Source organism: Moschus berezovskii, chromosome 22 (genome assembly GCF_049115385.1).
Source record: "Moschus berezovskii isolate FMDL1 chromosome 22, NW_MosBer_1.0, whole genome shotgun sequence".
NCBI classification, from domain to species: domain Eukaryota; kingdom Metazoa; phylum Chordata; class Mammalia; order Artiodactyla; family Moschidae; genus Moschus; species Moschus berezovskii.
The window spans coordinates 47263627-47278875 of NC_142481.1; the positions used below are offsets into that span (position 1 = coordinate 47263627).

General features: G+C 44.6%; 1 protein-coding gene across 1 annotated transcript in view; it reads left to right on the plus strand.

Moving 5' to 3' along the window:
* Nucleotides 1-5930: 5930 nt before the first annotated feature.
* Nucleotides 5931-15249, plus strand: part of ABCC12 (ATP binding cassette subfamily C member 12) — a 64092-nt gene continuing 54773 nt past the window's right edge. Inside the window, exons 1-5 of the mRNA XM_088830464.1 lie at nucleotides 5931-6265; nucleotides 9738-9893; nucleotides 12848-12995; nucleotides 13284-13517; nucleotides 14833-15006. Of these exons, the coding sequence (XP_088686590.1) occupies nucleotides 6147-6265; nucleotides 9738-9893; nucleotides 12848-12995; nucleotides 13284-13517; nucleotides 14833-15006 (831 nt within the window). The 5' untranslated portion in view covers nucleotides 5931-6146. The remainder of the gene's footprint in view (nucleotides 6266-9737; nucleotides 9894-12847; nucleotides 12996-13283; nucleotides 13518-14832; nucleotides 15007-15249) is intronic.

The following is a 15249-nucleotide window of genomic DNA, read 5'->3' on the forward strand; positions in this document are numbered from 1 at the left end:
AACCTTGACATATTCCTTTTCCTATTTGGAACCAGTCTGTTGTTCCATGCCCAGTTCTAACTGTTGCTTCCTGACCTGCATACAAGGAGATCCAACCAGTCCATTCTAAAGGAGATCAGTCCTGGGTGTTCACTGGAAGGACTGATGCTAAATCTGAAACTCCAATACTTTGGCCACCTCATGTGAAGAGTTGGCTCACTGGAAAAAACTGATGCTGTGAGGGATTGGGAGCAGAAAGAGAAGGGGACAACAGAGAATGAGATGGCTGGCTGGCATCACTGACTCAATGGAGGTGAGTTTGGGTGAACTCCGGAGTTGGTGATGGACAAGGAGGCCTGGTGTGCTGTGATTCATGGGGTTGCAAAGAGTTGGACACGACTGAGCAACTGAACTGAACTGAACTGAATCCTGCTCTTTTGGTCTCCACTGTCATGGAATATCATTTTACATCCCTTCACTTTGAACCTTTGTGTGTTCTTAGAGCTGAAATGAATCTCTTGTAGGTACGTAGAGTTGTGTCTTGTTTTTTCACATCCATTCAGACAGTCTGTGCTTTTTGATTGGAGAATTTAATGCATTTACATGTAGAGTAGTTGTTGATACAAATGGACTTTCTAGTGCCATCTTATTGTCTTCTGACTGTTTTGTAGTTCCCTTGTTTCTTTCTTCCTCTCTTTCTGCCTTCCTTTGTGAATTGATTATTCTCTGTAGTATTATGATTTGATTTCTTTCTCTCTATCTTTTGCAAATCTATTGTAGGATTTTGATTTGTGGTTACCATGAGCTTACACAAAACATCTTTTAGATATCAATTCAGTTCAGTTCAGTTGCTGAGTCATGTCTGTCTCTGTGAGCCCATGGACTGCAACACACCAGACCTCCCTGTCCATCACCAACTCCTGGAGTTTACTCAAACTCATGTCCATTGAGTCAGTGATGCCATTCAACCATCTCATCCTCTGTCATCCCCTTCTCCTCCTGTCTTCAATCTTTCCCAGCATCAGGGTCTTTTCAAATGAGTCAGTTCTTCACATCAGGTGGCCAAAGTATTGGATTGAATGAACAGTCAGGACTGATCTCCTTTAGGATGGACTGGTTGGATCTCTTTGCTGTCCAAGGGACTCTCAAGAGTCTTCTCCAACACCACAGTTCAAAAGCACCAATTCTTCAGTGCTCAGCTTTCTTTATAGTCTGACTCTCACATCCATACATGACCACGGGAAAAACCATAGCCTTGACTAGTCTTTGTTGGCAAAGTAATGTCTCTGCTTTTTAATATGCTGTCTATGTTGGTTATAACTTTCCTCCCAAGGAGTAAGCATCTTTTTATTTCATGGCTGCAGTCACCATATGCAGTAATTTTGGAGCCTAAAAAAGTAAAATCTGCCACTGTTTTCACTGTCTCCCCATCTATTTGCCATGAAGTGATGGGACTGGATGCCATGATGTTTGTTTTCTGAATGTTGAGCTTTAAGCCAACTTTTTCACTCTCCTCTTTCACTTTCATTGAGAGGCTCTTTAGTTCTTCCTAACTTTTTGCCATAATGGTGGTGTCATCTGCGTATCTGAGGTTAATGGTATTTCTCCCGGCAATCTTAATTTCAGCTTGTGCTTCATACAGCCCAGCATTTCTCATGATGTACTCTGCATATAAATTAAATAAGCAAGGTGACAATATACAGCCTTGACATACTCCTTTTCCTATTTGGAACCAGTCTGTTGTTACATGCCCAGTTCTAACTGTTGCTTCCTGACCTGCATACAGATTTCTCAAGACGCAGGTCAGGGGGTCTGGTAGTCCCATCTCTTTCAGAATTTTCCACAGTTTATTGTGATCCACACAGTCAAAGTCTTTGGCATAGTCAAGGAAGCAGAAATAGATGTTTTTCTGGAACTCTCTTGCTTTTTTGATGATCTAGCAGCTGTTGGCAATTTGATCTCTGGTTCCTCTGCCTTTTCTAAATCCAGGTTGGCCATCTAGAAGTTCACCGTTCAAGTATTGCTGAAGCCTGGCTTGGAGAATTTTGAGCATGACTTTACTAGCGTGTGAGATGAGTGCAATTATGTGGTAGTTTGAACATTCTTTGGCATTGCCTTTCTTTGGGATTGGAATGAAAACTGATCTTTTCCAGTCTTGTGGCCACTGCTGAGTTTTCCAAATTTGTTGACATATTGAGTGTAGCACTTTCACAGCATCACCTTCAGGATTTGAAATAGCTCAACTGGAATTCCATCACCTCCACTAGCTTTGTTCATAGTGATGATGCATCCTAAGATGCATCCTAAGATCCGTTTGACTTCACAATCCAGGATGTCTGGCTCTTGGTGAGTGATCACACCATCATGATTATTTGGGTCGTGAAGATATTTTTTGTACAGTTCTTCTGTGTATTCTTGCCATCTCTTATTAACATCTTCTGCTTCTGTTAGGTCCATACCATTTCTGTCCTTTATTGAGTCCATCTTTGCATGAAATGTTCCCTTGGTGTCTCTAATTTTCTTGAAGAGATCTCTAGTCTTTCCCATTATGTTGCTTTCCTCTTATTTCTTTGCATTGACCACTGAGGAAGGCTTTCTTATATCTTCTTGCTCTTCTTTGGAACTCTGCATTCAAATGAGTATATCTTTCCTTTTCTCCTTTGTCTTTCACTTCTCTTCTTTTCACAGCTATCTGTAAGGCCTCCTCAGACAGCCATTTTGCATTTCTTTTTTTTTGAGATGATTTTGATCCCTGTTTCCTGTACAGTGTCATGAACCTCCATCCAGAGTTCATCAGGCACTCTATCAGAGCTAGTCCCTTAAATCTATTTCTCACTTCTACTGTATAATTGTAAGGGATTTGATTTAGGTCATATCTGAATGGTCTAGCGGTTTTTCCTACTTTCTTCAATTTAAGTCTGAATTTGGCAATAAGGAGTTCATGATCTGAGCCATAGTCAGCTCCCGGTCTTGTTTTTGCTGATTGTATGGAGCTTCTCTATCTTTGGCTGCAAAGAATATAATCAATCTGATTTCGTTGTTGACCATCTGGTGATGTCCATGTATAGAGTCTTCTCTTATGTTGTTGGAAGAGGGTGTTTGCTATGACCAGTGCGTTCTCTTGGCAAAACTCTATTAGCCTTTGCCCTGCTTCATTCCGTGCTCCAAGGTCAAATTTGCCTGTTGCTCCAGGTGTTTCTTGACTTTCTACTTTTGCATTCCAGTCCTCTATAATGAAAAGAGCATCTTTTTTGGGTGTTAGTTCTAGAAGGTCTTGTAGGTCTTCATAGAACCATTCAGCTTCAGCTTCTTCAGTATTATTGGTCGAGGCATAGCTTTGGATTACCATGATTTTGAATGGTTTGCCTTGGAAACAAACAGAGATCATTCTGTCATTTTTGAGATTGCATCCAAGTACTGCATTTCAGACTCTTTTGTTGTCTATGATGGTTACTCCATTTCTTCTAAGGGATTCTGTGCTTTGCTGGAACATCTGTGAAGAGATGAGATACCCCACGTCCTAGGTCAGAGAAACTCCAGTAAGAGGGTAGGTGCTGGAGTGGCTGTGAGGTGATACCCCACATCAAGGGCAAAGAAGAAGCCCCAGAAAGATGGTAGGAGGGGCTAATTCACATTTAGAATCAAACCCCATTCCTACCAGAGATTCTCAGAGGGCTCAAACAAACTTTGTGTGTACCAGGACCCAAGGATCTCACAGAGACTGAGACAGAACTGAGTGTCTCCTGTGGAGGTACAGGTCAGCGGTAGACCGCCCCAGGGACAGGGCCTCTGGGTGCAGCAGACTTGGGTATGGCATAAGCTCTCTTGGAGGAGGTCACCATTAATCCTACCCCTACCATAGAGCTGCCAGAACTTACACAGGACTGGGAAACAGACTCTTGGAGGGAAGAAACAGAACCTTGTGCACCAGGACCCGGGAGAAAAGAGCAGTGAACCCACAAGAGACTGACCCAGACTTGACTGTGAGTGCCCAGGAGACTCCAGCGGAAGCGGGGGTCCGTGGTGGCCTGCACTGAGTGTAGCAATACATGCATGGGACCTTTAGAAGGAGGTCACCCTTATTTTCCTTACCTCCGCCATAGTTTGGCCCCAGGTAAACAGCAGGGAGGGAACACAGCTTCACCCATCATGGCTAACACACTACGTATTATAGTAGTAGGGCATTCTGAATTTGATTATACACTTACTTTACCAATATGCTTATATTTTCATGTGTTTTCAGATCAGAGATCTAAATTTCAGCCTGAAGAACTCATTTTAGCATTCTTTAACATAGGTTTAGAGGTAACGAAGCCTTCAGCTTTTGTCTGGAAAATATTTATCTCTCCTTTATCTCTGAGTAGTATCTTTGTCAGATACAGCATTCTTGGTTGGCATTTTTTTCTTTTTAATATACCATCCCACTCTCTCCTGACCTGTGAGATTTCTGCTGAGAAATCTACCAATAGCTTTATGGGGATTCCTTTGGAAGTAATGAGCTTCTTTTCTCTTCTGCTTTTTAGATGCTCTTGTAGTTTGATTTTTGACGGTTTTATTAAAATGTGTCTTGGAGAGGATCTCATTAAGTTCAGTTCGTTTGGTGACCTATTAACTTCATGAAATGGGATATGAAACTCTCTACCCAAATTGGAGAAGTTCTCAGTCATTATTCCTTTAAATTAGATTTCCATCCCCTTCTTTCTCTCTTTTTCTGGAACTCCAATAATTTGCATATTATTTCCTTTGGTTGTATTCCATAGATAATGTAGGCTTTCTTTACTTTTTTTCCTTTGTTCTCTGGATAATTTCAAAGTTCTCATCTTCCAACTTCTATGTTTTTCTTGCTGTTGATACTCTTTATTACAATTTTCATTATATTTGTTGCATTTTTCAGATCCAGCATGCTTTTTATGGTTCTTTTTAACTATTTCATCTCTTTGTTAAATTTCTCATTTGCATTTAAAGTAGTAGTCATCTCTTCTAGTCTTTACTAACTGCCTGTGAGAGATAAACACCTTCTGTTAGTCCTGCTAGGAACTCTGAGGTTTTCTCAGGCATTCTGTGGATTCACCTACAAACTGCTTTTGTTGGACAGGAGGCAGAGAAGCATAAATGAGGTATATCTTAGCCATGAATCTGATGTCACTACTACATATACTCTTGAGTAAATCCTTTCTCTTTTCTGGACCTCTGTTTTCTCTTCTGAACAATGAGGAGCTTGTAAAGATTGCATTTGAGGTTACTTCCAACTCTGAAATGCCATAGGTTTATCAGCCATTAAAACCTCAATGGGGATTGATTAATTTTATGTTTCTGGTCATGAAAAATTCCATAGTGAATTCATAGGATTTGTGTATTTATAATGGTGAGGCTTCTAGTTGCTAGTGACAGAAACTACCTTGGGATAATTTAGGTTAAAAAAGAGAATTTATTGATAGAATATGAGGAGCAGAATGTCATGGAACTTCAGGGCAAAAATAGAGCTATGCACCAGGAAAGAGTTTGACCTAGGCACAGAAAACCTTCAGGAATTGTTCTCTATTACTTAGGATTGGGGTAGTTTGTTTGTGGACTGGACAGGTGCTCCCAAAAGTGTCCTCTCAACCTAGAGTTTTGATTTCTGTTTGGTACAGTTGTCACAGAAGTGGGGGGAAGGATGCAGAGTTGATCAGATGTGCCTGGTCCTGAGAGGTGGTCTCTTTGAAGTTCTCTGATCCTTGGGTATGGAGACATAGGAATGTGGGTATCTGAAAGAATTAGGGAGAAAAGGGGGTTTGTATGTGTGACAAACTTCAATCTGGGTCACATTAAGGCAGCAAAAACACCTTCTTGGGTTCTTTTGCTGTGCTGGTACTTAGGTTTAGTCATGGGCTGGCTCCTGGTAGAAAACCTGCAATAGCCTTTTCTCCTGGTCAGCCCAAAATGGGAAAAAAGAGGGACAGAATGTCTTTGCTAATAAGGAAGGCTCTTGGTGGAGTTGAGGGAACTATGGGGTGTCTGACCACTGTCCCCCATGATGTGAAAGGTTGATTGGTGAAACCAGATTGGAGCTGATCTGGATGGAGTAGGGGCTGCCTAACCCCATTTCAGAGTGTCCTCATCTCATCTTCCTGCTGCAGAGTGAAGGTTGCTAGACCAGGAGCCCAGGGCCCTAGACTGCCATCAAGATGGTGGGTGATGGCCCCTACCTTATCTCTGATCTGGACCGGCGAGGCCTGCGGAGATCATTTACAGAGAGATATGACCCCAGCCTGAAGACCATGATCCCAGTGAGACCCTATGCAAGGTAAGTCAGGAGGAGGATTGAAGGGATGTCTGGGCAGAACTTCCAGGAATCATTTCCAACGCATCAGGACAGTGAACATTGCCCCTGCTCCCCACGTTGCTGCTCTGTATGCTTGTACTTTTGGCCTTCCATCCATCCATCCATCCATTTTTAAAATTTATTGACCATTCACTTCAAGAATCCTCCTTTCCTTTGGTGGAAAGGAGGCAGCAGTAAATGTTTAAGGAGAGCTTGCCGTGTGCCAGGACCTGTTTGGGTGCTTTACAAACGTCTTCTCATTCACTCCTCACAGCCATCCTGGAGGTGCTGTGATTATATTTATCTGATGTGTGAATAAGTGAAGCACAGAAAGGTTAAATAACGTGCGTAAAGTTAATCACGTAGATTTTACTTTAACAACTGCCTCTGCACTTACTAGTCCAAAACAATCACCATTTCTTTAGCTTAATATTTTATAAGTGCTTCAGCAACTTGAGCTAAAAAAAAGGTGATTGTTTTAGGCTTGACCAGATTTTCTTATGCATTGCTGGTCAGCAAGATGGCTGTGCTTCTGGGGGTGATGGGCTGTGGGAAGGTGGGCTCCATGGACTATGAACTTCCAGCAGGCTAGCCTGCACTAGGTTCACCATTTCTTTCACTGTATTCTATTGGCCAAATCAAGTCACATGTAAGCCCAGATTCAAGGTGTGGAGAAACAGATCTGACATCTTGAAGGAAGAAGCTGCAAGGGTCTGGAACACAGATGGAGAGAGAGAATTGGGTTGAATTGCAGAATAGGAACTCGGGAAGTCTGATTTCCAAGCTCACACACTTAACTATAATGTGATATTATATTACTATATGTGCATTCTTAACATTACACTGACTATAATATTTTTAAAAGCTGCTTTTTCTCAGTGGTAAAGAATCTGCCTGCCAGTGCAGGAGCACAGGAGATGAGGGTTTGAATCCCATGGACAGAGGAGCCCGGGGGGCTAAAGTCTATGGGTTCACAAAGAGTCGGACATGACTGAGCACTGAACACACATGCCCGCAAGCACACACACCTTTTCTACATGAGAAGTGCCCTATAACCTGTCCTGTGAGCAGCAGAAGGCCAAGTTACATCTCCATGGTGAGATGACATAGCACTGCTCTCCTTCCAGAATATGTAGACCAAAGAAAAACCTGTGAACCCTCTAAGGTGAGAGGTGAAGGTTGAAGGGTCATGGCATGGGCTATACCATCTTTAGTTCCAGACAGGAGAGCTCTAACTACCCACTGGTTTGGCTCTGTTCACAGTTTTGTAAAGTGGCAGTGTGATACAGTGCTTAAGAGAAAGATGGGAGTCAGCAAGTGTTGGTCTTGATTTCCTGCTTCACCACTGACTAGCTATAAGACTTTGGGCAAGTACTATAACCTCTTTTTGCCTTGATGTTCTTGTCTATGAAATGGGATCATAATTTCACCCAAACACTTGGGCTGTTGTTAGGATTATATGATGTAATGCATTAAAGTTACCCTTTGGGAAATGTTTACTATGTACCAGGCACATAGTATTAATACCTTATTAATATTATTATTTTAGCTTGGGTTCTCCCAAAAGCAGAGCATGAATCAAAAACTTGGACGTAGGTAGCTTATTTGGGAGATGATATCAAGAATCAGGAGGAAGGATTTAGGGAGAGAGAGGCAGGGAAGTAGAACATGTGGCGTGTTGTCAGTGTCACTGCTTGTAGACTAGGGGACTGGATTCTACTAGGCCCCCTCCAGAGTGTATGGTTTTCTACCCATAGGATGGGAGGTGGGGGCATTTGTCTGTGGGCTCTTAAACTCCATTAGCTAGGTTTTCTTCTTGGGGGCTCTGAAAGTGAAAGTGAAGCCGCTCAGTAGTGTCCGACTCTTTGTGACCCCATGGACTGTAGCCTACCACGCTCTTCCATCCATGGGATTTTCCAGGCAAGAAAATCCCATACTGGATTGGGTTGCCATTTCCTTCTCCAGAGGATCTTCCCGACCCAGGGATCGAACCCGGGTCCCCCGCATTGTAGGCAGACGCTTTACCGTCTGAGCCATCCTTAGCCCCCTGCAATTCTGGGCTACACTTATGCTCTTGAGAAGACCCTGAAGGTAGTGAGAAGAGGCACAACACACCTGTGAGATGGGACACTGCCAGCAGAGCCCAAGCTGCACAGCGCTGTCCTCCACAGCTGAGACTGGAGGTAAATGTGACTTTGTGTCCACACAAAGTCTGTGACTCAGAGCATCTTGACAGCATCTGCTGCAAGTACAAAGCTCTTCCAGGGCCTGGAATATAGCAAACACTCAGCAATTAGTAGGCAACACCCTGTGTCCTTATTCTGTCTTATATGGTTAATTCCTCAAGGGCAGAAACACATCTCTTCTTCCTCCATTATTGCTTTTCTTTTCCCCTTCCTTCTACCTCCCCTGTCTTCCTTCTTTATCTGCTAGCTAATATTTATATCATAGCTGTTGTTTAGTAGCTAAGTTGTGTCCAACTCTTGCGACTTGTGGACTGTAGCCCATCTCTGTTGGCTCTGTCCATGGGATTTCCCAGGCAAGAATGCTGGAGTGGATTGCCATTTCCTCCTCCAGGGATCTTCTCGACCCGGGGACTGAACCTGCGTCTCCTGCACTGGCAGGCAGATTCTTTACCACTGGGTCACACAGAGTCGGACATGACTGAAGTGACTTAGCAGCAGCAGCAGAGCCATCAGGGGAGCCCAGTATTGTGTAGTAGCTTACATATGTTAATCCATTCAATCTCCACAATAAACCATGAGTTTGACTTTAGCTCTTGCCTCCTTGGGCAGGCTCACCCCCACACCCTGCTCTGACCCTTCCCATCCTCCCAAGAGCAAAAGTTAGGTGCCCAACTCCTCTGATGATCAGCTACCTGGTCTCCATTTCCTCATGCCAAATGAAGCAGGTCCCCTCTTTCCCATGGGGTGGTCATTGCTGAATGTTTAACAACTGGCTCGCTAGAAGAATTCCCTTGCTTGTAGCACTTATCGTTTTTTATGGTGTAAATTCTCCCACCATGGATGATTTCAACATGCTGTCAGTGATAGTGAAGTTGAGAAGGGATGCATGGTAACAGCCTCCTGTTATGTGTGCCATTTCCACCACAGAGGTCATAGACTCACATAATCTAAAGAACAGATATGAGTCAAATCCAGTAAAATAATCTAGGAAGCAACGAGTTTTGCATATTGATTGCATTTGTCTTTAATTTACTTACATTTATGTAATTTAATTTTTACTACTGGCTATGTTTAAGGACTGACTTGCAGAATTCCTAAAAATTGAACCATCCGCTCTTACAAGCTAGAGGAGCTGGCGCAGCACACCGCTGTGATGCGAGTCACCCTCTGAGAGTGGCTGTGGTTATCACCGCAGTTAAGGATTCTAGCCAGGGACTCAAGGCAAGGACCCCAATATTCTGGGACGCTGAGCGCTATGCCTGTTTCAGGTTGGCGCCCAACCCTGTGGATGATGCAGGGCTCCTCTCGTTTGCTACATTCTCCTGGCTCACCCCAGTGATGGTGCGAGGCTACCAGCACACGCTGACTGTGGACACCCTGCCCCCACTGTCGCTGTACGACTCATCCGACACCAATGCCAAAAGGTATGAGGATTTGTTTGGCCTGTTTTGTCCAGAGAGGAGCCCACCTTGGGAAGGGACCTGTGAGCCTCCCGTTTCCCCATGGGGAAATCTACACCCACCAGTCTCAGTGGCCACTCTCCCTGGCTCCTCTCTGAGATGTGGGCTGGGCTGACTGGGCTAATATTTCACAGTTTTGACTGGCAAAATCATCTTTTTCATTGGTTCCTGGCCTAGTCTCCAGGGAGGTGAATACTGGGGAGAGCTGGTGGGGAGAAAGAGCTTCCTGAGAGCTTGAGGATTCAGGACCACTCTGGCGCAGCTGTCAGCTGGTTTGTAGGATCACCGTATCAGGACAGGAGTGGCTGGAATCTCACTTTGCTCTGTGCTGGCTGGACTCCACCTGGGCTGCTGTCTGCCGTGCCAGGCATGGTGTTTTATTTCACTTTAAAAGTTGTCATTGGACTCAAACATTTTTTAAAATTTTATATTGGAGTATACTCGATTAACAATGCTGTATTAGTTCCAAGTGTTACAGCAAAGTGATTCAGATATACACATACATGTACCTATTGTTTTTCAAATTCTTTTCCCATTTAGGTTATTACAGAACATTGTGGACTTTCATACTACAAAACACGTTTTGGTTGAATCGAATGAAATATTTGATAATTTTGACTTGCCAAAACATACATTTCAGTGGTTCAACCTAATTCAGATTCATTACAGAAATGTTCAAGCAACAGAAGTTTAAGCAGTGGAAGTACCCCCACCATACACCCACCCCACTCCCCAGATGTCAACACTGTTAAATGCTGGTTTGCATCTGCCTGGAATTTTTCCTACTCTGATTAAACACACCCTGTGCTACCATCTTCTGCAGATCAATACCTCTTCTTTCCTCCTCACAGGTCATCTTTCTTTCCTTTGAAGAAAAAATGAAGCATACTATTTCATGGTTAACCATTTTGCTATTTTCAGTTAAGAGTTTATAAAGATTTTTCCGCAGGACAAAAGCCTCCTGCTGTGCAGCCCAGTTCCTTCATTCTTTCTAATGGCTGCATTGTTTTAAGCAACGGGAAGCCCTCAAAGACGTCTCTCTGCATTTGTTTCTTCTGGAACTCTCCTTCTTTTCAGGCTGTATGCTTGAAGGGCTGTGAGCTCCAGTCAGTCATGCTCCCACAAGTGCGCCTTCGCATCCCCTTACACGTGTCCTGAAGAAACCTCAGTCAGCGGTGGTTTCCAAAACTTCCAGTCCAGGCAGCACAGACAGAAACGGGCTGGACCAGTGTCTGTGGAGTACCAGGCTTTCCTTCTACCTCTCTCTGTCTTTAATGTTGCCTTCCACCTACCCAGCATCAGCTTAGATCCTTTCCCAAACATGTGCTTGACAACCTTAATAACGTGTGATCTTCAATCCATGCCTCTCTTCTGGACTCTGAGTTCATACACCCACCACCTAACAGGACTTGGATGATTCACAAGTATCCTGCATCAAGAGCTACGTTCGTGATCCTCAGCCCCACCTGATGATATTCCCTTTCCCCATCTCTGTCAACTCTGTTCCCACAGTTCTCCTTTTCTCCCATATCTAATTCATCTGTGAGTCCTAATGTCTCCACTGTCTGCCTTTCTATAAGTTCTCGGCCACCTCCCACCTGGACGCCCACGGCCTTCCACGGTGGTCTCCCTGTTCCCCACCCTCACAACCCACAATTCTCACAGCAGCCAGACATTCTTTTACATATGTAAAGTAATCTTGTCACATCAGCTTGAAAACCTGCAGTGGCTTCCTTTGCACTGGGAATGAAATCTAATCTCCTTCCTGAGGACTGTGAGGTCCCATGAGATCTGGCCCTGCTTTGCCTCCCTGTGCCCCTACATGCTTGGCACACTGGCCTCTGTTCTGATTTTTGACATGGACAAACTCCTCCTTGCCCTGGATATTTTCTTCTTGATTTCTCTGTCGCCTCTGTGTTTCTGTCACAACTGGTATTGAGCCAGGGACAGGCAGGAGGAGGAAATCAGGGCCTGGAAGGAGCCCAAATGCCAGATCCCAGCTTGTTCTGTGTCAGGGCTCTGACCACTGCCACTCCCATGTCCCGTCCACCCGTAAAACAGTGGTCCCCAGTTATTTTGGCATCAAGGACCAGTTTTGTGGAACACAGTTTTTCCATGGATCAGGGGTGAGGGGATTGGTTTCATATTACATATTATTGGTTTCATATTACATATTACATATAATAAGCATATTACATTTATTGTGAACTTTATTTGTATTATTATTACATTGTGGTATATAATTAGATAATTATAGAACTCACCTTAATGCAGAATCAGTAGGAGCCCACCAGTTCAGTTCAGTCTCTCAGTTGTGTCCAACTCTTCGTGACCCCAGAGCCCACCAGATGCAGTTTAATTGTCCCTTGCCACTCACTGATAGGGTTTTGATATGAGTCTGGAGTCAATTGATTTATTGTGGTCTCTGCAGTCAAATCTCTCTGCTAATGATAATCTGTATTTGCAGCCACTCCTCAGTGCTAGTGTCACCACCTCAGCTCCACCTCAGATCATCAGGCACTAGATTCTCATAAGGAGCGTGTAACCCAGATCCCTTGCAAGTCCAGTTCACAGTAGGGTTCGTGCTCCTATGAGAATCTAATGCTATCACTGATCTGACAGGAGGCAAAGTTCAGGCAGTAACATGAGTGATGGGGAACAGTTGTGAAGACAGATGAAACCTGCTGCTTACCTCCTGCCGTGCAGCCCAGTTCCCAGCAGGCCACAGACTGGTATCAGTTCGTGGCCCAGGGGTGGGGAACCCCTACTGTAAAAGAAGAGAGAACTAATGCTGTTCTGAAGCTGCCACTGCCAGGGATGTGGGTTGTGGATTCTTGCAATGTTTTATCCATCAGCATAGCTTTCAACAGCAAGTGGGAATATAAGTCCCTTTCCTTCTTCCTGTTCTTTTGTCACAGATTTCGAGTCCTTTGGGATGAAGAGGTAGAAAGGATGGGTCCCGAGAAAGCCTCTCTGGGCCGAGTGGTCTGGAAATTCCAGAGGACGCGTGTTTTGATGGATATCGTGGTCAACATCCTGTGCATTATCATGGCAGCCATAGGGCCGGTGAGTGCAGAGGCCCTTCTTTGGCCTTGTCTCCCAGGTCCCCAGACTGGCAAAGAATGTTATTAGTTACTTCCTCTACGAGCTGGTGGGTTTAGTACATTGTTGTTATCTTTGCACTCCTTGGGGGAGAATTTTCATAAAGCTAGTCCTTGTCAAGCACGGCAGCTACCACTGAAATTAATTAAAACGTTTGCCTCATAAAGTCTGCTTGCTGACATTATCTGAAGCCTCCTGTACCTACCTCGAACCCCAGCGGCACTCTCCTCTCCCCACCGCGCTGTTTTACAGACAGTTCTCATTCACCAAATCCTCCAGCAGACCGAAAGCATCTCCAGGAAGGTCTGGATTGGCGTTGGCCTGTGCACAGCCCTTTTCACCACTGAGTTTACCAAAGTCCTCTTTTGGGCCCTCGCCTGGGCCATAAATTACCGCACGGCAATCCGGTTGAAGGTGGCCGTCTCCACCTTGGTTTTCGAAAACCTGGTGTCTTTCAAGACGCTGACACACATCTCTGTTGGTGAGGTAAGCTGGTCCAGAAGGAGTCTAACTTTAGGAACCTGCATTCTGAGTTTTCTGAATATGTGTGAGGTGTGCTTCCTGGATGGAATATCTGCCCCCTCTGTTGGTTGGCTATGTCCTATCCATCATTTCCCTTCTTCCTGCTAAGTGAAGTGGTGGACACTCAAAACACCAGAAGAATTCAGAGAAAGGAGGACTCCATTCGAGCTGGAGAATGTGGAAAGGCTTCCCTGTTCCAGTTGGAACAGGGATTAGGGGTGACCTCATTCAGTCCCTTTGATTGTCAGTGAGGACATCTAAGCAGTACAAAGCGTGCTATGGCATTTAATAAAATCGATTGAGTAATGGATCTGATGATTCCAACCGTGTAGTATTTTGGATGCCAAGTCACAACAAAGACCATGCCTGTTGGACTTTAGAGTTGACATTTCCTTAAGCCCTTAATCCTTAGCAATGAAATCTTCACCTTTTACATGAGAATATTTCCCTGGCCAAGGGAACCCTAGGGAGTGTGAGGTAAGAGAAGAGACTGTTTGTTTCTTACAGTTGCTCTTTGAGTTTGTTTAAAGCATCTAGCATCAATTATGATTAGATTCACTTGTGTAAAAACAAACCCCCCCCTCCCCCCCAAATAACAGTGGATTAAACAGGATGAATTTATTTCACTCTGTGTAAAACGAGTCTGAAAGAGGGTGATCCAGGGCTGGAATGGGGACTTCCAGGCTCTTCCATCTTTTATTTTTTTATCACTACCTTAGTCTATAGTTTCCATAATTGTTCCACCTGCAGGATGGAAACTGCAGGTCCAGACATCCCAGTCATGTTTCAGAGAACTGGTAGGAGGAAGCAGAGGAGAGAAAGGGATATCTTCCAAGTCGAGTTGGCGCCCTGTCAGAATCCACCCCCAGAGCTCCATTGGATACCTTGGCTTGTGTCTCATTGCCCTTAGCATAGCCACATGGTCACAGCGCTTCCACAAAGCAGGCTTGGAAACGTGGTCTTTTTCCTGGGCCAATGGATGCCCTGATTAAGCAGGGTTGTGCTCACAAGGAAGAAGGAGAGAGAGCTGTCAGGTAGACAGTGGGCTTCGCCGATGTGCCTTTCTTCATTGGGATTCTCAGTCCTAGCAGACTGGCTTCTCCGGAGTCATGCTAGAATGAAACTCGCAAGACTCACTCTGTTGGTTCTCTGATGACCTCCAACCCCTTTAGGGCAGTCTTCCCTTTCCTTCTGCAGATCCCCCAGCCATTGCAAAAGTCGTCAGTTGAAACATTCGGGTGGCCCTTCCAAAGCCTGAACCTGTGTGCTTTCTTTCCAGGTGCTCAATATACTATCGAGTGATAGTTATTCCTTGTTTGAAGCTGCCTTGTTCTGTCCCTTGCCAGCCACCATCCCTATCCTAATGGCTGTCTGTGCTGTGTACGCCTTTTTCATTCTGGGGCCCACAGCTCTCATCGGGATATCCGTGTATATGCTATTCATCCCCATCCAGGTAATAGCAGGTCTTTGCAGTTGTATTTCATGCATACTCTCACTGAAGTGGGTAGAAGGCTTTGCTTCCAGGGCCTGGCCCTGAAACCGGAGCCCTTACTTTGGGCTCATGGACGGTATAGTTTTTTAAAGAACTTGAATTATTTGAATGCCCTGGGGAAGGGGGTATGCTTCTTCAGTTTGTCTGAGTTCCCAGTGCTTCCCTTGTATCCTGGTGATTCGTGCATTTGTATCACCTGGCCAG